The sequence below is a fragment of the Emydura macquarii genome, unplaced genomic scaffold (genome assembly GCF_026122565.2).
Source record: "Emydura macquarii macquarii isolate MOO-44397 ecotype Brisbane River unplaced genomic scaffold, CSIRO-AGI_Emac_v2 contig_1790, whole genome shotgun sequence".
NCBI classification, from domain to species: Eukaryota; Metazoa; Chordata; order Testudines; family Chelidae; genus Emydura; species Emydura macquarii.
The window spans coordinates 29,153,829-29,179,875 of NW_027131927.1; the positions used below are offsets into that span (position 1 = coordinate 29,153,829).

Genomic DNA, 26,047 nt, shown 5'->3' on the forward strand with positions numbered 1-26,047 from the left:
CATTATACATTCTAATTCTAATAATGTTCTCTTCAAGTGCTATACTGTAACCTCAGTCTTTGTGCAGAACTCCCAGTATTACCAACTGAAAGCTGCAGACAAGAAGTGAAAGTCAAAAGTCAAGCACATGCATGTCTATCTAACCAACTTACCCTTCTCTCCATCACTTCCTTCCTTTCAAGGAAATAAAGTGTTCAGACCTCAGAGTCTTTTGTGGCACTTGTAGGGTGCCACAAAACTAACATTTAGGAAAACACAAAACACTAACATTTAGGAAAACTGAGACCTCCACAGTTTATTTTGCTTTTTTGATGAAAAATAAGAAACACAAATCATTTTGTGCCAATTAAAAATAACAGGAAGGAAATGAACTACCAAAAGAATAAATGGGATGAACAATCTAAAGACACTGTTTTAAAATTTCTGAAATTCAAAATGTATTCAGTCAAAGCTACAATATAAAATGCAAAAGGAAAACTGTCTATTGTGTCTACTGTCAGTGAGCGCATGCCAAGAACCACTGCGGGAACTTTGCCAACAGCAAGTTTGATTCCTTCAGCTAATGCAGTTTCAGAAGCTAACATTGGCTATAATTTCAGTTGGAATCACAGCAATACCATTTAGTCACAATGCCATTGAGAATGAGTTTCCCACATATAAACACAAAATAATCTCATATGTTAGGCAAGATGAATAATGAATGCATTTACTGGTTTGGAGCCATTTGCTGTGGATGCGTGGCCTTCTTTCTACAGTATGAAAAGTACATGGGCCCAGCTATACTCCTATAAACCCATAATACTGTTTCTTACAGTAATTATATAAAGCACTACATCTTGCAATAGTGATATTGCAGTATTTGGGGCAATTCTTGTTGGTTTTGTTTATCAGGGTGTCCATTTTGAGGTATTCAACTTGAGATACCTCAAAGGGGCCTGATTTTCATAGAGTGGGTGCCCAGCACTTTCTGAAAATTAAGACCTGTGGAGATTTCTCAAATTGAGCACCCAAATTCACTAGACACCTTTGAAAATCTTGGTCCACTTTCCAATTTTAAGGTTGCCATGGTGACCTGGCTCTTACATGGTCAGCCATTCCTCAGACCCACAGCTGCACAACGATATCTATGGAAGAAGCCCTGCTGCAATTTTTGTTTCACTGATAGATACATACATCATCAGCATTCAGTACAAATGTGCGGCAGGTGCACTTACCTGCAAACACATAAACCATGGGATGCACAGTTCAGGGGCAAACAAAGCTGAGTCGTCAGAATTGTAAATGTGGCTGTCGATGCCTGGCAGCCAAACATCTCTGATTGCTGTATGTTGCTATTCTTGTTTGAAGGTGAGTCTCTGATGGTTAAGAACAGCTCTATTTCCATTGATTTCTCCTAACAGCTGGATTTTCAGGGCAGTTTTGAGATAGCTCAGCACTCTATCTCCTGCCCTGCACACCCACCACCAACCTGTCTGCTTACTGTACACACGTATCTCTGGTATACCTCATAATTACTGGAAATGTATGACTTGTTCAAAGGGGGATGGTTTAACTCCAGCTCTGTCAATCCATTCGTTCATCCACCCACCCATCCATCTCTCTAGCTTCCTGTCCCTTGGTCTCTCTTTCTATCATTCTTTTTCTTACAACCGTGTTTATGTCTGGTTTCATGGGAATGCTATTGTACTGAGAATTTCAGATATTTTTCACATACTAGGCTTACTATTTACATTTTTAAAGCAGTAAAATGCCAGGATTGTTAATCTTCACAAACTCTTCTTGGCATCCTTTAACCTTCAAAATAAAATAAAATAAAAATAATGCTGGTTTGGTCAATAAAGAAGTGTTTTCAGTAGCTCAGCTTTAGTGAAAGCAACGAGTTAATTCTTTCTTCTAAGTATTAGGGGACATCAAAATCCCCTTTTTTTTCAGTTAAATAAACCTACAAATGCATCTACATCTCAAAGCTGTGAGGAAATCTAGCCAAAATGTTCTATTAAAACAACAACAAAAAAAGCAGCAGCTCCTATTCATTACATTATTTATACTTCAGAAAATCAAGGGTTGGATGGATGTTCAAATGTATCTGCCTGTCCTTTTATTTGATTAATTTAGAACTTGTAAAGGGGTTTGGATTTATTATTCAGCTGATTCCTACAATTTACTTACAGTAGCCCAGAAGATTACTTTAGCTTGATTTCACAGCTTTTCCCATACAGGGATATCCAAGCAATGGGTTTTCTAGACATATCTTACAAAGCGGAGAAAAAGAGTCTAATACATTGCAGGCCTCTGCCTTCCAGCCTTGACATCATTTTATAAACACCAGTGCACCAAGGTGACCATTACTCAAAATCCAAACAAATATTAAAACTATTTAAAATAAAGAGAGAGAGAACTGATCTGTAACCATCCGACAAATGTAGAGTTGGTAATTGAGAGATGCAGTAATGTCTAGCCTGAACTTCATGGTAGCTATTAAAACAGTAAGCTCTGGATTGGGGACTACTTCTGTATTGTTAGAACACATCTCTGCATAGCCAAGTGATCTAGAGATAGAGGGGACTGGAGCACTGGAGTGGGTTTTGTCCTTCATTCCTGGGTCAGGGGGCATGGGTAGGGTGACCAGATGTTCCAATTTTATAGGGACAGTCCCGATATCTGGGGCTTTTTCTTATATAAGTGTCTGTTAACCCACACACTCTGTCCTGATTTTTTACACTTGCTATCTGGTCACCCTAGCATGGGGGCACCTTTCAGTCTCTGGACAGGAAGGAAAAGGCAAATATAATGCCTTGCACTGCTATGTAATGACCCTTCTAGGTAAGTCAAAAGCAACACTGACAAGCTACAGAGGGAACCCATTCAGTCTTCCTCAACTTTAGCTAGAAAGACAGCTGACCTGACACATGGGTGAAGTCAGAAAGAGTAATGCCTTGTTTACACTGGGGGATGGGGGAATTTAAGTCACTTGTGTAACTATACCAAGGCAGCTGCAGTGGTGCAAACCTTTAGGGCAGAGTGCTGCACCAGTGTAGATCATGACTTGCACCAGTACAGTTTATCCCACTTTGAAACAGGGGTGTGGGCAGGAATTTAAATTGCTGTGCTTTTGGGGAGCACATTCTATGCCCCTCCACGGAGCCCCTGTGGCTGGACAAACTGTCAGTTCCTGCCAGCGTCCTGGGGACCAGAGGAGCGCATGACCTCCATGCCAAGGCCCCGGGGGCCGGAAGAGCTCTGTGCCCCGCTGCCAATTTTATTGTGGGGCCCGTGTCCTGCTTGCCCACCCTTTTGTACGCCATGCTTTGAAACTACGTTCAAATCCCTAATGTAGATGGCACTGCACTAGTATGAACCATGACTTGAACTGATGCCGTGTGCCCTAATTTTAAAACAGAATATATTTTAGCAGTGCAAGTTATGGTTTATACTCATGCAGCAAAACTAGAGAATTGCACTAGTGCAGTTATGATGAGGTAACTATTCTGATGCTAAAATGCCAGTGTAGACAAGACCTTAAGACAGAAAAAAATGGTGGGCTTTTTTAGGGCTCTGAGAGGGGCTTCCAATCCAGTTGGAGAAAGAAGAGATGAGAGGTTATTCTTACTTAGATAATGGGTAAAATTAGGCTGGTGTCACAAGGAAAATGAGTGACTAGCTTTCTCATTACCAAAACAATCACACAAACTAATACAGAAGCCTATGCTGGAGAAAGATGCACGCTACTGGCAAAAAAATAGCAGATCAGTACTAAAATTGGTTGGCAGAGCTGTATAAACTGTATGCCTTCCCTGTAATTTCTAGGGCCAGCCAGTGTTAGCTCTCATTCGAATGGACAAGGCAAAAGATTGGGTGTCAGGAGACCTGAGCTCTACTTCTGACAGTGCCACTGACTTACTCACTGCATGAGCTTTGACAAGTCAGAAAGGGCTGGACTGTGGAGATACCATGAGCCCTTAGTTGTGCTGTTCCAAAAGCAGTCCAGAGCTGAAGATTGTGACTCAGAATCACAACCTGGCCCCTGGTTCCTCCTCAGATTAGACTGGAAGTAAGATATACCAGCCCTTTCTCTTTCCTTGCAAGACTCTGATCATTCCCAAGCCCTGCCTGTGCACTCCCCAGTTTTTCCCATCTGTAAAATGGGGGTGATGATACTTGCCCACCTTTGTGAACAGCTTTGACTTCCGTAGATAAAAATGCACCATAGATCCAATCACATTCACTCAAAATGTTGGTGAAGCTTAGTAAACTTCTAATGAATGCGGTCTGAGTTTGTCATGGAACCCGAAAACAGGATCAAGTAAGTTTCACATAGTATTGAGTTTTGCTGTAAAAATTTCACATGGCTCTCATTAGTTTAAGACATAGTCGGAAAAAGACATATAAGAAAGTAATTTAGGAGGATATAAAGTGTTGCAAATTCTGCCCAAATTTTATTGTGCAATTATTTTTAGTGTTTCCTTATAACCAAATTTGACAAATTCAGTGTTCATTCCACACAGCTCTTCGACTCACCAATTCTTTCAATTTCTTTCTCTGCTAGCATAGTGTACTGGGTCAAATGTGACTACAGTTTATTTGAACTTTGTAAAGTTGATCTCAGATTCATATATTGCAAAGGTTTGGCCCACATTGGTACATTTCCAGAATAAATCCTGCATGTTCTTTTTAAGTAGGACAAGATCTTGACATACTACCATTGTGAATACAGAAGCGTAATGAATGATTGACTTCTTTGCTTGTTTTCATAGTGATAAATATATGGTGCCATTAGGCAGGAAAATAAAGTATTAAAAAAATCTCTGCTAAGCACATTTTGGTATTAATGGGGTCATATAAATATATCTTGCCCTTTTTCTCTACTAAGAGGTGTTCATTTCCATGAAATTCACTTACTCCCACACAATTTAAACAGCCAAAATGGAACTTTGCATTTTATTTTTTGCACATGTGAAAAGGACTAGCAATTCTGCCAAACTTGACTATACAATCTTGTTAGGCTTCTATAGATTTCATTAATGCCTAATAAAAGGGAATCAATAAAATTCTTTATGCATCAATATAAAAATGATCTTTGATTCCTCTTTGCCCCCACTGCTATGTTAAATATTGAACAAAGGCTCTGACTGATATCTATCTGTCTGTCTTTCACAGTAACAAAATCCCATCCCATCTCATAGATGTGAGTTCTTTGTTCAGAAGGCTTGCAGGACTCTTCCCACATATTTTCTTTTAGTTCTACAGCTTCCTCTTGTGTTCAAAGTTAATAAAGAATTTTTTAAATCTAGACAATTCCACTGCAAAGATGGGCCCAATCCTGCAAATCCTTACTTCTGAGAGTAATATTTTTTCGCTCCAGGAGTCCCTTTGACTTCAAGAAGATTACTCATGTAAATAAGGAATCCCAACATGAGAAAATGTTGCAGGATCAGGCACATATAAAATAAATCAACAAAGAATCTTTGGTCAACGCTAACCTTTTCTCTTCCTGTTTTTTTTTTTTTAAGTTTCTTTATTTTATTTGTTTCATCAATGTATAGTAATTTCAACGATAACAATCAGTTTTCAAACACTTGCAAAAAACTCCAGTGAAGAAAAACTATAAATGAAGCACTTTCCAAAAGTCTACTTAAACTAATTTGCCTTTTTCTTTGGCTTTCAAAGAAATCTCTCTTCCCCCTTTCTCCATCCACCCAGTTTTCATTTAGCTGTCTTTTGGTCTGGCCTGACAGTTTTGAAGTCTTTCCTAAAGCAATATTTGTCTCTTCAAACATCTTTCTGTTATTCCATTATGGGCACCTGCTGATGATAATTACAGGCCTGTCTCCTAACCACTTCCTCTGTTTTATGTCAACGCAAGTGTGGTGGGTTGGGGACTCCCTTGAGTTCCCACCAGACCAGGACTTGAGTTGTTTACAATGTCCTTCCCCCATCTGTAGCACACAAAGGGTTCTCCAAACAAAACAAACAAAAAGTCCTTTTTGCTCTCATTTCCCAGAGAGAGAGGGGGGAATCAGAGTAAAATAAAAGAAAGAAAAAGGTAGCTTGTCTCTTAGGTAGTCTTTTTGGTCATCCTTTGGGGTTTGGCTTATCAACAAGACTTTCATCAAGATTAGGGTCTTCCTCCAGCCCCTCCTTTTGGGTCAGCCCACCTTATATCTACTCTATGCAGTCTCAGGCGTGGCAAGGTCAGTGACTGTCTTCTTCTTTGCTGATCTGTCGCTGTGGCCAGTAGTCTCTAAGGTAGAGCAGTCTTCTTCCTGTTCACCTCCCCTTTCTGGGGCAGGCTTTCCTTTTCTAAGCTTCACCTTCCATGCAGAGCAAGACTTACAGGTGCACCTGCATAGTGCTAGCTAAGCTCAGAAGACCTCATAAGCTTCCTCTCCACTAGTGAGGGCGTGTCCTCTCTCATACCCCACCCCTCACATTGGAAAGGCAGTCCTGGGGCGGGTCATCTTCATCTCAAAATTCCTGTGAAAAGAAATCAACATTAGCACGGTCCTTTCTCTCCTGGTGCTGCACTCTGAAATTATAGAGCTGTAACGCAAAGTGCTGTTGCAGTGTATGTGGGCTTGTGTCTTTCATGGTATGAAGCCAGCGTAGGGGCAGGTGATCCGTGATCAAGGAGAAGGGGCTACCCAACAGGTAATGCCATGGCCTGTATGATCTCCAGTGCCTCCTTTTCAATAACTGAGTAGACCTTCTCTCTAGGGAATAGCTTCCAACTCAGGTATAGAATTGAATGTTCTTCTCCTCTGAAGTCTTGTGAAAGCACAGTGCTGAGTCCGACGTCCAAGGCATCGGTGTGCAGTACGAATTCATGGGAAAAACTGGGACTAAAGAGCACAGGCACCTGGCATAGTTGCATTTTCAGTTATCTAAAAGCTTCTTTGCATTTTCACATAGCATCAGATTTTCCAAGCAGGAAGAACAATATTCTCTCACGTCCCGATGCGTGCTAATTGGGCTAATACCCAGGACAATGTCTTCTCTTGTCCCAGGTGTCCAGCACATGAGATGTTGTACCCGAGCTGCAATACAGTCTGGTAGTACTTGTGCAGCACCAGCAGCTGGGCTGTCACTATCTTGGTTTGTTGATCCCTTTTCATTCGATACAGGTGCTCTTTCTTGAGCACAAGCGTAGATACTGCTCACCCCGCTGAGGCTCTGTTACGTCCCCATTTACGGAGACCGGTTGTTCATATGCAAAGCTCAGCGTAGGGTCATTTCTCTGTTCCTGCATGAAACACAATTTGCTGTTCTGTGGTCCACTACTGCAGCAATTGCTGCTGGAACTGCTGTTACTGAGTAGCTTGCTGCTGCTGCATCTCCACCAGCCACTTATACCACCTCTCCGATTCCATCTTGCTCAGAGATGCTGAACTCTATCCTCTATGACTTTTTTTTGTTTAAACCCTTGTACAAGGTGTAGCTATGCCTGTGTTCTCCACTGCTTGTGGTGGGTTGGGGGCTCTCCTGAGTCCCCTCTAATCCACGATTTCAGCTGTTTACAATGTCCTTCCCACATGTGTAGCACACTAGGGGTTCTCCAAACAAACAAAAAGTTCCTTTTTTCTCTCCTTCCCCCCAGGTGGGGGAATCAAAGAAAGAAGAAAGGCAGTCTTTTTGGTCACACTTTTGGGGTTTGGCTTATCAGCGGGTATAGTGTCTTTAATCAGAGTTAGGCTTTGCCTCCAGCCCCTCCTTTTGGGTCACTCTGCTTCATACAGGCCTGTGTGATCTCAGAGGTGGCAAGGTCTATAACTGTCTTCCTCTTTACTGATTTGTCCCTGTGGCCAGCAGTCTCTGAGGCAGAGCAGTCGTCTTTCTGTTCATTGTCCCTTCAGGGGGCATGCTTTCCGCTTCTAAAATTCCCCCCCTCCAGGCAGAGCAAGCTTTACAGGTGCACCTGGTTAGTGCTGGCTGAACACAGAAGATCTTGATAGCCTCCTCTCTGCTAGACTGAGGATGGGCCCCCTCACAGCAAGATTCAGTCTACCTGATTACAACTACCAATAACAGAACATTGCACAATTTCTGTGGTAATTACGCAGGACAAGTTAGCTTTGTGTTTACTGGATTCTTAACAAAAAGGAGCAGTTACTTTATAATCTACCCTTTGTTGCTTGAAGTAGCATAATCCATAACATGTTTCAGTGTCCTTAAAAAGGCTGCCTAAGTGCTTTTTTGTCTGATTCATGAGTTAGAATCATCTATCAAATATATACTAGACTATTCCCAAGGTGACATTTTATTTAGTCTGAGGATCAAAAACCCCACAAACCAACTCCAGTAAATAGGTTCACTCCTAACCAAAATTTCCAGGCAATCGCCAATTAGAGGAGAAAGAATTTTCTGTTTACTATATAATTTGTATTCAGAAATAGATTTTTCTTGTCTGTATGTCCAACACTGTCTAATTTGTTTCACAGGGAAAGAAAAATAAAAGAAGTAGTGTAATACCTTAGAAATCTCTGGTTCCTGAGAGAAATAAACTTTTTTCACTATTTCTAAATAGGTTTTTAAACCACTAAGCTGACAAGGTATTGCTTGTTTATTTGCTTTTTTCCACAGTCTAGTTCAGGAAAACGGGGGGGTGGGGAGATATAACTTTATTTTTTAAATAATTCATTTCTATAAAATGATCAAAAGCTATTCATCATTTCCATAGCTAAAAAGAGGAGACCTGCCTGGAAAAGTTAATCTCACTTTTTTATCATAATAGGATGCTTTCTTAAGAGCAACTAGTCCTAGTCAGTGAGGGCAGTGCTGATGTTTACCCTTTTCATTTTAATTATTAGGATTTGCTGTTGTTTGGGGATGATTGGCTTAATAAAACTTTCAAAGAAAATCTCTGCAAACTGAACTATTGTTAAAATATAAAAAAACAATTACTAGCCATAAAAAATCATTTTACCCTATAATTGCTGTTTTAGATGCATGTCTTTTCTTTGGGTCCTTTTATCTTGGACAAGATCTTATAAAGATAGAGAAGTTTTTTCATTATTGTTTAGTGACAAAGAATCTGTTTATTAATGCTGGATTCCTATCTAGTGTGCTTTGGTACATCTGTTCCTTTTTAAAAAAAAAAAAAAAGGAAAAAAAGAATTCCTACACTCAGGGAGATTTTTTGGGGGCAAAAAAAATTAGATAAAAATCTATCCACTTTTAACACAATCACACTGAAACCTTATTGTGTTACGGGGTCAAATCTTCAGCTGGTGCAAATCCACATTTTTCATCAACTGAATAATAAAAAGAAACATTTATTAATTATTCATTATTATTATTAGGATAAATTGTACATTCAGTGGCTTCTACAAAGTGACAGTCTTTAGAGTTACATGGCCCACTTGGTTCTGTAACTGCAGAAACTAAGGCCACCCCTAATAACAGACCTCTCCAAGTCCAGCCATCCTACGTGTCAGTCAGTTCCATAGTGATGACATCAGAAGATGCATCGTGCATGTGCAGAACCTCCCAGTGTCCTGACGTGGGGCAGACTGGCCATATGACCCAATGATCTCAGTCCCAAGCTGACATTTCCAACATAGGTCTGTAATCCTGGGATCTGAACAGGCCAAAGAGTCTACACCCATCCCCTCGCAATCTTGGGGGAATGGAAGGAGCAGGAGGAGCAAAGACCTCCTCACTGACCTCCTCCAATCCCCCACAAGATAAGTTGGTTTTTTGTTTTTTTGTTTTGGGGGATGAAAGGGGACTGTGAGGCAAGTGGGCCATGAGTAATGCAAGGGAGGGTTCATAAAGATGAGTTCGCTAGCATCATGTAATAATATAACCTCAGCTGTGGAATGGCTACAAGTCCTTTCCTCCTCTTCATAGTTAGCACCAGGCCTAAAATTCCTCAAGTAGGTTGGTCCTGAGCATGGCAGTTTGTACAGTCCAGTAGATTATGTGTGTGCGTTATTGTCATGTAAACTCTGCTCAGGAGCTGGTTTGTGGTCATCAAAAGTTTGCATGGCTTGCTGGAGTCTTGAACTAGCTGCACAGTCAGTTTCACTTAACAGAGTTTTACGTATACATTTCAGGCAAATCTTCCTCCATACATAATATACAAATACTCAGACAAAGAGACAAATATAGTAAAACCTTCAGAAAGACAAAGTGTATTGGCATTGCAATGCATATTGCTATGAAAAAAATTCATGACTATAATGCAGCAATTGTCCAGATCCAATCTGAATAGCATCATCTTGTTAGCGCTAACATAATTCAATCCCATAATTCTCCCAGCTCATAAATGTGTACATATTTACTTTTGTAATGAAATACAATAATGATTTTTTTATATTCTCTTATAGAAGAAATTGTTCAAAAGACAAGGCAAAACATGGGACAAGTCACTTCTGACTTATGCCTTATCCCTAAAATCCTAAAGTGGGTTTAGAATTAAAATCAAAGCTCCCTAACTATATTGCAAAATATTTACAGCTGTTATTAGTGTCTGGTTTATGTGTGCCAGAGACCAGATTATTCAGACAGGTTTCTCAAGCAATATCTTAGTAAACAGGATTTTGTTTGGTAATTATATTAAATATGTCCATGTAAGCTCAGAATTAATTACAAATGGTATTTTACTGTACTTGATAAAAGCACTAAGCAGCAAGAACTAATGATGGCAAAAAGGTCTCCTCTCAGATTCAATAAAGGTTTCCATGTGAATATCTGTCAACATGAAAAAGTCACTGCTTATAATTAAAAACAGGCTCTAGTGCTGTAATATGTTTACATGTTCATTTCCAGAAGGGAAAAAATGCAATTAAATTACCCTCCTTAAATTCTGTGGTTCACTAACACATGCTCTGTTCTGGTCACAATATTGATGAAAACGCCTTCAAATTTGGAAAATAAAAAAGAAAGCTAGGCCAATGAAAGGAAGAGTAAAGAAGTTTGCATTCTAATACAGTGTGTTAAGAATTTAAGTGATCACTGTGAACATATATGCAGGGCTTTTGCCAAGGGTATGTCATACATTTAAGGACAACTCTACTCTTGTTGGTACTTGTACAGGGTTTCACTAATGGACTGATAATAGAAAACGGGGAGGAGGAGGTTATAGTAATACTTCACAGTAGTTGTGAATGTGACCGAAAGTGATTAATTACTGCTCTGTTCCCAGCTCTCACATTAGCTTACTAAACAACCCTCAGTCTGTCTCCACAATGGCATTATAGTTGTAGCACAATTATCTATTTTCACAGGAAAATTTAAAATGACCTATCAAAATTGGGTTGGGCGCCAGTATAATTTGGGCACTAATGTCTTTGGACTTTAGCGGGCTTTGTGATCTCACGGTGGTTGTGGTTGGTTTTAAAGATGAGTAATAAGCTTTGTAGAGAACACTTTAATTTTCATTACATTGTCATTTATAATTTTAATTTTCCTCTTAGCAAACATGCATCAAGCATTTCTACAACATATTTCTCAATAAACTTTTGCCAGCTGCTTAAGCAGGGGCATATATTAATTGCTTTAATAATGATTAACTACAATTTAAGATCATTCTAACACAAACACTGCATCTTGAAAGGTTCAAATGCTTTCAAACTATAGCAATCAGACATATTTCATACACACCAGGAGACCTTTTTTTGCTTGGAATCCAATTCAATGCTCCTTGTTCAAGAAAAATCTCCCATTGACTTCAATGGAAGATTTTCTTGAACTAGGGCACAGTATGTTTAATGAGCAAAAACAAACTCATACGCACCTTTGTGGCACTTGTGCTGATTTCAGAAGCACATTTCCTAAACTTTTCCAAACAGTATTGATTTAACTTTAATTCTCAAACCTGTTACCCTTGGTTTTTCTTGTTACCATTTTATGTTTCTAATTAATGTAACCAGATGGTTACTTTAGTTTGATTATAACTTCTTCACCACTTTAATATGAGCTCTGCATCTTATTACTATCAGATGGCATTTGCTTTCCTTAATGTACATAGTTTTAGAAAAATTACAGAAGTGCTATTGCTGCATTACATGAAAAATTCTAATGTACATTTAGCTGACATAGCATCAGCTGCTGTTTAAACTGGGCTTAGCTAATGGACTTTTAATGTCAGTGGGGTTATGTGCAGTTACTGGCTATTAGCAGGAATGGACCCTTTTTGTAAAAATCACTTTTCCTGAAGTGTGTTGTTTGAACATTCCTTCCTCTGATTTAGTGACTGTCACTGAATGCAAAACAAATCCAAGGAGGCTGGAATCTGCTGTTATCTTTAAAACCAATTTATTAACCTTAACCCAGTCTCAGCCAGCAAAATACATTTTCTACATTTCTGCTGCTGGTGGTAAAACTTTTGTCTTTGAAGACCAAATCCTGCTTTCCTTACTTAAGCAACTAAGTCCCATGGAAGTGTGTACAGCTAGGTGGACGAGTAAAGAGAACAGGATTTGGTCCAAATGTTGTATCAAATGCTTTTCTAAGTGAGAACTTTTTTAATGAAAACTAAATATTCATAGACTAAGCTCATCAGCAAGATGTAGCAGATGAATAGTCCATGCAATGTCACTCAGTCATTTTAATTCAGTTTTCATCATCTGATTTTTTATAAATGCAAATTTAAGACTTTCCCTTGGAGACTACAAACCACAAAAATGTTTATGAAGAAAGTAAATAAATTAGCACTGCTTTTTGCAGCTGAAAGGTTTCATCCAATTGATATGTTCATTATACATTTACACATTTATTTTGTTCTGAGAAAATAAGATCTATAGGGAAATATTGCAGGGCAGGGAATGAACAGAAACTAGCAAAAGCAAAACAGTTTCTGTCTTTTACAGTGCACATGAAAAGTGTTTGTCATATTGCATGCTAGCAAATGGGCCAATAAAGGATAATAGCCTACTATTGATACCAGCTACTGGGGTCATTCTTTTAGCTCAAATTCCAGAGGCCCATGCTTTTAGTGCTGAAGGTCTGGGGTTCAAAGCCTGCTGATTGCTCGGAAAGGAAGTCATTACATCAGTTATATGTAATATATATTTATGTGGCTATGTACATTGAGTTGGACAGATTCTGCCATCTCATATTAGGGTGCCAATCTGAAGTAACTCCACAGACATGAAAGGAGATACTGAGTAACTAGCAGCAGAATTTGGCCACTAATTTTTAACGTGAAACAATTAAATTAATCTTTTAGCAGCTGAAGAGCCACTTCACTATGAATCAGAGGCAGAGAGAGAGGCACAAAATGATTCAACTTATTGGGTGAAATACTACCAGTACAGAGGGCCAGCCCAAGTCCTATACATCACTTCAGCTCCCTTTTGCCCTATTTCAAAGATTTAAGTGGTGCATATGCTTTGTGTTGATCGTCTGCATGGGGATGAATTGTACTAATTAAGAAAACCAAAATATATGCAACAAGTATCTTAGAGTTACTATGATTATATCCATAAATCCACAATAGGAACAGGGGTATTTAGGGCTCAGTGAAAGGCCTACCATTCAAAGCCTTTCACCAGCTTGGACACATCTTGTCCTATATGTTGCAGACTCACACTCTAAGAGCATAGTCTCTCTGAGTCTCCATTTTTCCCCCGGGGGTCTCTCTCCACTTAGTACAGGATGCTCTGTGAAACCTAGTTCAAATCCAGGAAGAGAGTATAAAATACAGAACTGCAAAGCCCCACGTGGCTCGCGAGCCACAGGGTTAAGAGCTGCTGTTGTAACAAGTAAACGTACACATTCATCCAATGTATTTATCAATGCATGTTAGGAGAACAGAGCCTCAACCTGGACAAAATCCTCCAGTCCTGTTACAATCCATATTGAAACATAGCACCATGTACTTCAATGGATATTTTGCCTGAGTAGCAACCAAGGACTGAAGAAGTTGGTCCCATATGAGCAACTCATTGCATAATGCACCTCACTGTACAAACTAACTATCATAACTCAGTTCCAATATAGAGTATCATGACTGCATTCATATTACCAGATCATCAGCTGATGTAAATTGGCAATGAAGTCAATGGAACTCCACTAATTTTCACCAGATGGAGATCTGACCTAATATTCCCAAGGAAAAAGTACCAAAGGCTTCCTTTCTAAACACTGGCTGTCTCAGGGTAGGGAATGTAACTTAATCAGTATCCCAACTGACCTTCAACAACTGGCTTACTTTTTAGCACTCTGATCATAGTTAATTTAATTAAGAAAATAGGCCAAATAGAACCCTAATTCCATTTCCATTCAGCAGTGAAGAATACAAAGACAGCCATGCAGCTCAGTTTTAGTTGAACTAGAGGCTAAAGATGTTACTCTAGCCTTCAGGAACTGGTGAAGAGGCAGAAAGCAGCAGTCTGGAGACATTAAAAAAGTTTGTCAGAAGAATGATGGCTTGGAACAAACCAGGGCACATATTTGTCCAAAAATCCCATCTTGAGGAACACTAACTACCCAGGCAGGTTCTGCGCCAACAGAATAAGATACTGAGCCCATTGCATGAATGGAAGATCACGTTCTTCTCTATTTAATGCATCCCGACCACATGTGTGGGCAGACAGCTATTTCTGAATTGAAGTGATGGAGGTTTACAGAACAACATGAAGACTCAGTCACTTCGCTAACAGAAAAAGGGTTTCAACAAAGGGGACTAGGAGGGTTTATTACCATGGTTTCCAAATCATGAGACACCAAGAATGATACTGGCAACTTGCCTGAGGGTCCGATCTCATTCCACGTCTATTTACATGTATTTTAATTACTCTACACACCCGCCACATTTTCTTGGACCTGAATCTTCTGTAACAGATTAATAGAAATAGCTTGTTTGAGTTAACTGGCAATAAAAACCTATGAGTAATGAGTTTTGCCCTCGCCCTGGAGAACAAGAAAGAGGAGCTGTATGCTTCATTATAGCACTGCTGACTGCACAGGACCCTCAGAATTCATTTTGGACACCTTTGTGGTATTGTGATTTGCTTAAGTTGTGGCTACTTATCGCTATTCCTGGTAGCTCATTATTTGTAAAATGGCAGTAATAAGGCTGACAGAAAATCACTATTAATGTTGTTAAGAGGGAAGAGAAAAATGCATCTGTACCAATTCAAAGCACAACTGGCAAAACTGTAAGTTAAATTTACAAAGAAAAACTAGACTAATTCATACTGAGACTTGGACATGATTATAGTCTCACTTACACTGGGGTAAATTAGGAATAACCCCACTGTAGTAAGTGTAATTACACCAATATAAGGATAGTGAAACTGAGAACAGAATAAGGCCCATTTGTTATACTGACATTTCTGTGTCCAAATTATTTGTTCCTTAGATTTTGCAAGACTGAACTGCAGTTAACCTCATTCAGTGGTATTACATTATTTTCCTTCAAACTGTAAACTTTCCAACAGAAACATATATATTGGAACTGGGCAAATATAAACCATGCATTTTAAAAAATAATAAATATATGAAACATTTCATAAGAGTGCAATTTATCGTCTACCCACAACCATTTCAGCAAATTTATGGTAGATCTATTGTTCTCAAAGAATCTTTGTGCTAAGTACGTTCCCAGAGTGTCCACTGTTCATTTCCGTTCATGAAATGTACCCGATGCAAGCAAAGAAACATCTTTGGAACTACTATTAGTTTTAACAAGTTTCCAAACTAGCTTGAGAGAGAGTCAATCTCATCTGAAGTATCTCTGAAGGGTTAGTTGCATGTTCCCTTGTATATATAACTGATGAAATACAAGATTTCTCCAACAATCACATCCAGCACACAGGGGACCAAGAAAAACCCAAGCTTTCCTTTTCTCAAAGGATACACCATTAATCCACATAGCTTAACATTTCAACCTTTCAGTCAGTATGAGACTAAGAAATAAAGCTACTTTGCTTCATGAAAATGGCTGAAAGGAGATTGGTAGATACCATATAATGAGCAAATGCTCAGCTGTTGCCAGGTCAGTTGAACCTTTCCAAGTGCCTCAGCACTACACTTGATTATATTACCTCAGCAAGAGAAAAAGATGCTGATTTAATTGCCTAGGCAACCTCCTGGTGTTTATGACTTGTACAGCAATAAGGTCCTTATGAGTGTAAACTGACTGATTAAAATGCAGAAAACAGTCAGATAAAATATTATTGCACTGAATGTAAAGATGAAAGGTGTGATTCTAATTTCACTTACACTGGCGTTTTCACCAAAGTAACTCCACTGTACCAGATTCTGAGCTGTGCAAATTCTGAGTAACTCCATTGACTTCAGTGGAGTTACACTGATATAAGTAAAAATACAATCAGGCCTGAGGTTCCTATTACAGTTTTTGGGCAATCAAATTAATTAGTAAGCCCCCATTTCTGAGTTATGAAACACTGTTTTGTCCTTAGGCTTTAATACCTGAATTTTTTCTAGACACTACTAATGCATACAAATAAGCCATAAGTGAGCAAAGATAATTTCAAATTTCATGAAGTAATCTAATATCCTTCAAGGAGGCATTCCTTTTGTGCTAACGGTCTTATAAATTGTCAGATAAGAAACAGCATTGTCTGAAGCAATGAGCACAATCTTCAATGTATCCGAGAACCCTGAGTTCTAATCTTGGCTCTGCTACAAAATCATGGTATGGCTCTGGACAAATCGCCTTACATCTCTCCATTTGTGTTTCCATCTGCAAGAATGGGAACAATTATAGCTACTCACCTAACTGAGCAGGATGTTCTGAGGATTAAATAGTTAAATGTACATTAGGCGAGATCCCATTCCATACTACAGCCACACAAAGGTGTGTTAAAGTGTCCTTAAAGAGGCAGCTAAAGGTTCCTCCAGTGTGAACTATATGCAACTGGTGTAGAGCAGCCAGCCATCTGTGCGCCACCCATTTCTCTTATGTCTGTATAGGGGATATGGCAGGCAGGAGCAAAGATGGCCAGAACACTACTGTGTTCCATTGATCCCTGCTAGTGTAATGGTCCATACATGGCTATTACAAACTGGTACAAGTTAGAATATCCCTGAGACTACTCTAACTTGCATCATGGGCCACACTGCCCCCCCCCCCCCCCCCCCCCCCCCCCCCCAGGGAACAAAATGCCCATATTGGTAAAAAAAAATTTGAATTACAAATTTCAATCAGCTTTGATTTTTAGATAATGGTGTGACAATGTATAAAGGCGCTCCTTCAATGCCAATGTGTAATGGGTTACAAGGATTGTCCATGTTTCTTGCTTATAAAATGAGTGATTTGGGACAGGGCTATCCAAGCTTCAGAAGCAATGGCAACCTAGGGGGAAGGTTGCATGCTCTCTTTTCCTAGCTTGCTGAAAGCTGAAAAGGCCTCTTGTGGTTGTTAGCAAGTGTTCTGAGTTGCTTTGCTCTTGTTTTTTAATCTTTTTTGTATTAACAGAGCCAGCCCAGAGGACAGGGACTTGAACTAAGCTAGAGTTTGGGGATTTATTTTATTCCCCTCAAATAGTGTATCTGCCTGCAAGTTTACAATCAGCCACGTTACCTTACTTAAATTTCGTAGCCTGTGTATTCCAGTATGATAACAAGATTTAAAAAAAAATGCAAGGGGTATTGTGCAAAATGACTATGTTTAATTTTAAAAAAGGATGAAATCCTATTAAATCTTCAGGATTTCACCCACCACTTATAAATATTGAAAGTGGATCCCCAGTTAAATTTGGCATAGGAAAAGGTGGTATTTATAATATCAGAAGATTACCAAAGGAATTGTGTTATTATTGGTTAGACACATTCCACCTTATATTTCTTTTCATTTTCAATATATGTTTATTTTTAAAAACTTTCAAAACACTGATTGCAAATTATGCAAATTAAGTCATTGTTTGGATGAAATGTGCATCCCAAGGGTTTAATGTCATTTCCTTAAGATTGCTTGTTGGACAGACAATATTATGATGGAATGCTCAAAAGATGTCTGATCTTGAGACTGGACTCTGCAGAGCACATGCTGTAAATCACAACATCACTGTTCTTCTCCAGTCCTTGAAAGCTGTTAGCACTGAACTATGTCTTCGTATAACACTATTCTGTGGCTATGTCAGTGTGGTTATAGTAGACTGGAAAAACCCTGCCTGCTCTTTTATTCCTTGTATTTGATCCCTGACTTACACTTTAAAAAACTTATACTGTTTCATCACTGCAAGTAGGCACTGAAGACAAAAATGGCTAATGAAAATGACAGGCAACGTAATTACTGTTTTATCAGTACTGACGCCAAGATTGCTGCCTGCTAAACTTGAACACCTCCACTGGGTGGCTAATAATGTGTACACTTGACAAACTAAAACATTTTTCTCTCAATTCCAAAAACAATAAAAATAAAATGTACCTCTTGTTCTTTAGTGACAGTCATACATTTAAACTGAAACATAGTACACGCTAAAGAAAGAGCACCCAGGGTTAAATAAACCTTTATTTTAGAGATGAATGTACTCAAATGTCAAGAATAGAATCAACACTTTTTTATATTAAAAAAAGCTATCTAAGATTTTGAACAATTGATTCCTTACATTGGGTTAAATTCTCCTGGTCTGACTTACATCAGCCTCCCATTGACTTTCTGAGTAAACCAAGCATGATTTGGCCCATTGTAAAGAAACAACTCACTTTTTACAATAATTAAAAAATATTTTTCTGGCAGACCATGTTTGTACTGTTTTCCAAAAGGATAATCGGACCTGATTCTTCAAAAATTGCATTAGGTTCATTTGAATTCCAGAAAGATATAGAATGAATTAAATTTCAGGAAACAACCATGTTATACATTATAAAATGGGCTACTGCTAACTGGATGACTATGTTGCTATGCTGAATGAAATTTCCCCATTTAGGTTAATTTTTCAAACCAAAGATTTGCCCAGAAGTTTACACATGCACAAATGGCCTTATGCAAAATTTAGAAACCATCCTCTAATGACCTAAGCACCCTAAACGGCTCCTGACATCAGTGGGAATTGAGAGTGCTCTGCACCTCTTATGATGGAGTCCAAAGATCCTGCTGCTCACAACATCAGTCTTTCACTAATGTACAAAAGTCAGCATAGTCACTTGAAAATGCCTTTTAAATATAAATATAATAAACATTTCCTTCCTTTTTGGTCTCCAGACCAGCTATGGAACTGGTTTCCCTGCATTCTGGAATATAGCTTTACTCCTGCTTTCAAGCATAGTCTTTGAAAAATTAAATGAAGAAAACCATTTTAACATGTTTAATGCTATTTTCTGTTTGAGTTTTCATGTCACATACAAAGTGAATACAGTAAAAAGTCAAAGTTTTGAATCTGATTTTAAAAAGTCCATGGGATCAATTATTCACATAAAATGACTAAACACAAAAGAAGGGTGAATGCTGATCATCAGAATGATTAAATGAACCCATCTATTTTGGTTATATAGGAAACCAAATTCAAGAAGGGATACCGGTACGATGGAAAGACATCAGAAACGATGTTATGCTCAGTGTTTATACTTTTCATAACTGTTGTAATCTGGTACTAGTGACTGAATACTGATAAACAAAGGGCCAGATTCTGCATTCCTTATTCTCAATTATTTATTAATTTATTATTAAGTTATTATTTATTATTAATTATTATTATTATTATTATTATTAAGATCTCATTCTTAATGAGAAATGCCTTACTCCAGAGCTGGCCCAGTTGATTTTACTGTGATTTCACTAAGTTGCCACTCACTCAGCAAATAGCCTTAATGAGCTATTTTGATTTCTGGGAGACTACCTGCAGTACTAAGATCTGAGTAAGGGATAGCAAAATCTGGCCCAACATGATTAATGTCATTGAAACATGGAAGGGCCCATGACTTTAAAATAAATGAATTTTCGCCATGACATACTACTTGGCACTTTCTTTACTAATACAGATACTGTTACATCCACACTATCAAATAAAATGGTCCACTGATGCATCAAGATAATTAAGTCTCCCCCCCTCCACTATTTTTGCAACAAGATGCATTTAGGTATTTAATTAAAAAGGTGCATCCCCAAAAGGTTATATTCACATGTTATATTTCACTTTTTCTGCACCAAGCATTTTCAGACTGCTGCTGTTGCTAATAAAGGGTATACTGAGTTAGGACAAATATCTGCACATAAGGCTCTTATATGTTTTTTTTTAAATGATCACTTTAATTTAATTAAGTTTGGGGGATTAAGCTTAACAACATCTTCTCTCTTTCTCTCTTTGTTTTTGTGTGTGTTTGTTTTGTTAAGGAACAACTGAAACAAAACCTATTTAATATGTATCACCTTTGACCTTCACTTTGCAGCCCAGCTCTTACACAATCACTACTAGCCCAAAAATCTGTCTGTAACATTCATCACTATGGTATCTGAGCGCCATACCTGAAATGATAGCAGCTGCAGTCTAACTTCTGAAATATTTAATGTGGAATAAATGGCGTAAATAGGTAAGTGCAATGGCAGATTCCCATCAGTCTATTCACACAGAGCAGGCATTTGGAAATAAAAGAACGAACCCTTACTGCCAAGACCCTGATTTGGTTCATTCAGATCTGGGTTGAGATTTGGACATCCCCTATCTCAAAGTTTGGGGTTGGTTGAATTCTTGTTCTAGGCATTGTCCAAATTCTTTATCTGGTTTGGCCCACTATAGAGGCCAATCTTGATCAGGGTTTGAGTCTGGTTTGCTAAGCCCCCTGCTCCTCCCGTGTTGAGGGGTATTTTGATTTGGGGGCTCTGGTGCAAGTTCCCCTTTAACTGAAACACTGTTGGTATTTCAGATGATTTCTTGAGAACTGGAGAAAAATATTTCTATGGCTCCAGATAATAAAATAAAAAAGTTAGTAAAGTAGGACGTGTATGTTCTTCTGTTGTTGGTTAGTAGTTCCACTGAATGGCGTATATACTGACATTCTGAGACTTAGAGATATGCATCTCTAGAGAGAGGGGGAAAAATCCACCAATTACTCAATTAGTGGATTTATTTTCCAGGAGGCATTGGAAAGAGAAGGAGAGAGAGGGCTCCAAAAATGCCCAAGGCATCCTTACCCTACTTCAAAAGATGAAGGAGGGGGAGGACAAAAGCACTTGATAGTTATGAAGAAATAGTATTAGAACCAAGTAAAATTAAAACAATGCCATGACTATTTCCTTCAAACAAAAGACAAGCACTGCTACATACTACGAAGGGAAAAACTAGGGGCAGGTTTCTTTTAGAAAATATCATCAATTGGCTTTGGATTTTGCAAAATCAAAACCATCAGTGATTTGGAGCCAGGTCCTGCAAAGATCAGAAGACTATGTGCACTTCAGAGAAAAAGGGCAGTTTGGCCATTTTCTGTTACTGGTTACACAAACAATTCAAAGCAATATAGATGCAAAGTGTGGGTATTCACGGGTGGAGGGGAATAGAGAAAAACAGAGAAGGACTTCAGATTGCGGGTTGAGTAAAAATCAACCGATAATATATTTTTGTTGAATTAAATAAATAAAGAATTCTATATTCTTAATATTAAAATGTTAGCTAAAGAATGAAAGAATTAAATAAAGTGGAGGAAAAACTTGCCCAACCCCGTATGGAAATAAAACTTCATAACAAGGCTACAGTTAAATTGTAGCACTCTTTGTCACACAGTATCATTAGAAAATGGAATATGACATATATAGAGATCACCAAAGCAAAATATTGAATCTGAAGATCCTCAAACTCTGGGAAAGACCCCAAATCCAGATCTGCATCCAAATTTTGTGTCTGGTTCTAACAAACAAGGAATGCAAAGAGAAATCGAAAAAAAAAAAAAAAAAAAAAAAACCCCAACCAAACCAATGTATCCTAGCCACATTCTCTGGATTCTTCCTCTCTGTCAAGTAACAAACTTTCTATCGCGGACAATGGAAAAAGTTGCCAGTGATCTCTCCCATTCTTTCTCTCACTGCATGAACACAGCTATATTCTGTGTCAGGTACCATATTTACTAGTCACTTTATAGTTTACATTGATACCTTCTTCAGGTCTAGTGACCTGATCCTCCTCTCACCTACTCTAGTGTGTGAGAAGAATCGGGCCCAATGTGTTTTGTGTTTGTTATGCATCATTGTGTTATGAAGAATATATGTAAGAAGTAGCAAAAATAGAACGAGGTTTGGTAAGATGTTAGTGACAACCTGAAATTGCAAGGGGCTCTCTATGTCTATGAGAAATGAGGTTAGAGAGAGCTGAAATCTGGGGTTTCTCCTCCACCTCTTTATCCCATCTGTCATGTGAATTATAGTTGTCCTGACTGCTTAGAAGCTGAATACCTTTCTACACACTGTCCAATTTCATCTAAGAGGATCCTTTCTCCTCATGACACTTATCTACAACCATATTCACTGTTACATACTCTCTAATATAGTGGTCTACAAACATACAGTACCATTAACACCTCTGTGTACATAACACGTAACCTGCCGTGGCTCAGACTTGAACCAGTGATACAAAATGATGGCACAACAAAACACAAAAGAAATGCAATATGATGCCCAATAGATTTTTTCATTCACATTTTTTGTAACTTCTTTTTTATGATCATGTTTCTGATGTACTTTACTTATGCTGGCTAAGACCAAGGCCTCAGTAAAATGAGGAAATCTAAGACTAGAATAAGAGATCGGTTGTATTGACAGGAAATTGATCAGAATAGACACACACAGAGACATAATATACAACACATATATCTTCACTCAGTCCTAAACAAGTAAGCTCTCAGATCTGTGACAGTCAGCCAGGGGCACCAGAGTCCTCTGGAGCCCAGAGCAAACAGCAGCACTTTGGTAAAGTAGTGTCAAAAAGGCCACAAATGAGTGTGATTTTAATCACAGGGTGATTATACAGGGTGAGATCTGCAGAGTCCTCTCAAGTACCTCTCCACTGAGCTCATTTTTTAAAGAATTCCTTCACATACAATATACCAACACTCCCATATAAAATCTATATCCCGAAAATATATTATTGCTTTTCTGTGACAGAAAAATGTATCAATCTCTAATATTTTTTCTTCTTGGTAACCATGCAAACAGCTTTTTCAAATACTTTAATAAATTTTATCTTCATTATGTACTGTATACCCACACACAGGAGCAACTAATTCCCACCATTGATTGACCACATTGTAAAAAAATTTTTCGCAGCACAAGCAACCCATTTCCATTCCTTCCATTACTGATGTAACTCCTGGGATAAGAGGGAGTTAGAGGGGAGAAAGGGACAAGGAAAGTTTTACGTGCAGTCACAGTATGAGAGAGAATTATAGTATTATACAGAAATTATCTGTAATGCAGTAGCCAGGATTAGTGACATATAGATTCAGTGCTCTTTGTGGTATACTCAAGAAGTAACTAAACATTCACTGTGAAGGGTTGGAAGTAATGATAGTTTTGAAAAGGGCATTTTGCAGTTCCCTACAGGCTATAATAAAAACACAGTTGCAGATTTATCCACAGAAAACTGAACACGCAAAATAAAAAAGAATTACATTACACTCTACACTTTTTAACTCCCTTTGGGCATATTATGTTTTGGGCAGGGAAGAAAAAGATAAAAGGAGGATCTGTTTCTGCTCAGCACAGAGAGGAGAAAGGATCAACTTCCCAGGATCCTCAGCCTATCAGAGACTTACAGAGATGGCTAAAGGAATATACAAAGAAACACTATCAACACTTCTAATCTGCCATTCATGATGTCCTGCCCATCCTCCCCACCTTTCCAGTATGAATCAGCTTATCTTCCTGTTTGACTGTCTTTACTGAATTTGCTTTGTTCATTGATTGATCTTTTTTCTGTATTTTGATGTGATAAGACCTAGTCCGAGTTCTGGTCTCAAATCTCCCGATCACCGCCCTTTTAACATGATGTGTCTTTATCTGGTTCCTTCATTAACTCATTCATCCTAGTCAGGTTCAGAGGGTCTCCTTCCAGCACTGTCAGAGCAGAAAGCAAACGCTTACAAATAAAACACAAAACACACACACACACACACCTTTCTCCTGATTGTGCCTGGTTTTAACCTCCCCAAGTTTCCACTGAAGTTCATTGCTCTCATTAAGCTTTCTGTTCTGCAGCCCAAAGAAATTGATGCAAACAACAGCTCAAATGGTATTCTGAGTTTCAGTGTGAAATGGAAAATACATGAAGTGTGGATAAATAAACTAGGTATCTGAACCAGCAAACGACTCCGATTAAACAAATCACAATATCTGTTTACCCAAGCTACGCATCAGGCACACTAGCTGCGGCAATAGACACATCACACACAGTTCACCCAAAGGGAACACACGAGAGGTAAGGGGCCGGGGCAAGGCGACGCGAGTGCCCAAGTTGGTGTGGAAAGTGCAGACCAACTCCGGGCTGCTCTCCCCAGATGTGTGCCCCCGACAGCCAGAGGCCACTGCTACCCTGCCCCCCGCTCCCTCTGCCACAGAGGACAGCCTACCGCCCAGGATTGCGCAGCCCAGATGTCCCCTTATTGGAGACCCATCTTGGGTCTGTCTCCTTCTCCATCTTCCCCAGATCCGGCAAAGACAAGTCAGCCAAGGGAAGGGGGAGAGAGAGGAATGCGACCAGAACCTCCCCAGCTAGTCCAGCAGGACGACGGACTTCTCAGTCTCGCATCACCCCCGTACGCACGTAGCCTGCAGGGCTCCACCACATGTGAATCCCAGCCTTCCCCTCTCTCCGCTCCCAGAGTGGGGGAATCCGAGCGTCCACCTAAGCCAATTCCCCCCGATCCTGCCTGTTAAGTTACTCGGCAGCATGGGCAGGAAGGAGGGTGTGCATGTGTGCGGAGGAATGTATGTATCACACACACACACACACTCCATCACAAACATGCACTCTATGCCTCAATTTACACAGCCGTAGAGACCAGGTATGTAAGAGCCGAGTCAGCTCCTTATGCCTCCTTGCCAGAGAAAGCTGCCCTGGTCATTTCAGTTGGCTGGATGCATTTCGAGAGAGAGCGAGAATCTCTGTTTTGACTAGATCTGCAAATCTCTCTCTCCCTCCAGACACGTCCGGCTCTAAGGTGGAGAGAGGGGCAGATCGCTAGAAACCCGGGCGAGCGGGCACCCAGGTGCACAGTCGCTAGCGTGCTGCTCAGGAGGAGTTGGGAGCGGAGAGGCTGCCTGCGGCGGGCTTACCTTGCGCTGCGGAGCCGGTGCTGCTGGCACTCAGGAGAGCCAGGGCAGGTAACACTAACGTTTGCAATAAGTATCCCAGCCCCAGGCCGCATCGGGCAGCCGTGTTTTCCAGGCCTTTCCCCATGGCTGGGTCGAGAAAGAAGCAAAGGAAAAAACACACGATCGCCGCAGCTGAAGTCCTCGGGAAGAAGCAAGCCCCGCACTCCACTTTCTTTGCGGGAAGGGGGGAAGACGGCCAGGAGAGGGGGAGCCGCTTTTCAAGAGCCCCTCTCTCTTCTTCTGCTTCAAGGGGCTGCTCCTCCTGCCTCCTATCAGCGTGGGGGGGGACCCCAAAGGTGGCCACCAACCGAACCTGCCCCGAGTCCGTGCTGCTTTCACAGCTTTGCCAGCGCACCCAGGCACCAGAAGAGCGGGAGGCAGACAGAGGAGAGGGGAGGGGAGGAGAGGAGCCCTTTTCTCCCTCCCGGGCTGCTCAAGGTTGCGCTGAGGAGAAGGTCAGGTGCCCAGGCTGCTGCTGCTGCTGCTGCTGCTAGGTGAAGAGGACTGGTCATTTCACAGTCTTGAGAGCAAGTCTGCGGGAGCTGCTGGATCTCGCAGGGGAGGAAGAGGCGGCAGCAGCATCTTCCTAACTCCGGTTGGGGACTGCGTGGATTTGCAGATGCGAGAGAGAGAAAGAGCGCGCGCAAAGTAGCGCCCGGAGAGCTGCACGCGCACACCTAGCCCGGTGCACGGGGGAGCCAGAGGCAGCGCGAGCCTTTCCCCCTCTCTCCCTCCTTTGAATGTTCTACAGGAGAGCGCAGCGCAGGCAGCCCTTGCTGAGGCACATTGCTCTACCCAGGGGAGGCTCTGCCTTCCCGGAGACAGCGGCAAAACCTGGCC

At 40.0% G+C, this 26,047-nt stretch overlaps 1 protein-coding gene across 1 annotated transcript in view; it reads right to left on the minus strand.

Moving 5' to 3' along the window:
• Positions 1 to 25,292, minus strand: part of UNC5C (unc-5 netrin receptor C) — a 326,895-nt gene extending 301,603 nt beyond the window's left edge. Inside the window, exon 1 of the mRNA XM_067557393.1 lies at positions 25,169 to 25,292. Within this exon, the coding sequence (XP_067413494.1) occupies positions 25,169 to 25,292 (124 nt within the window). The remainder of the gene's footprint in view (positions 1 to 25,168) is intronic.
• Positions 25,293 to 26,047: the final 755 nt, after the last annotated feature.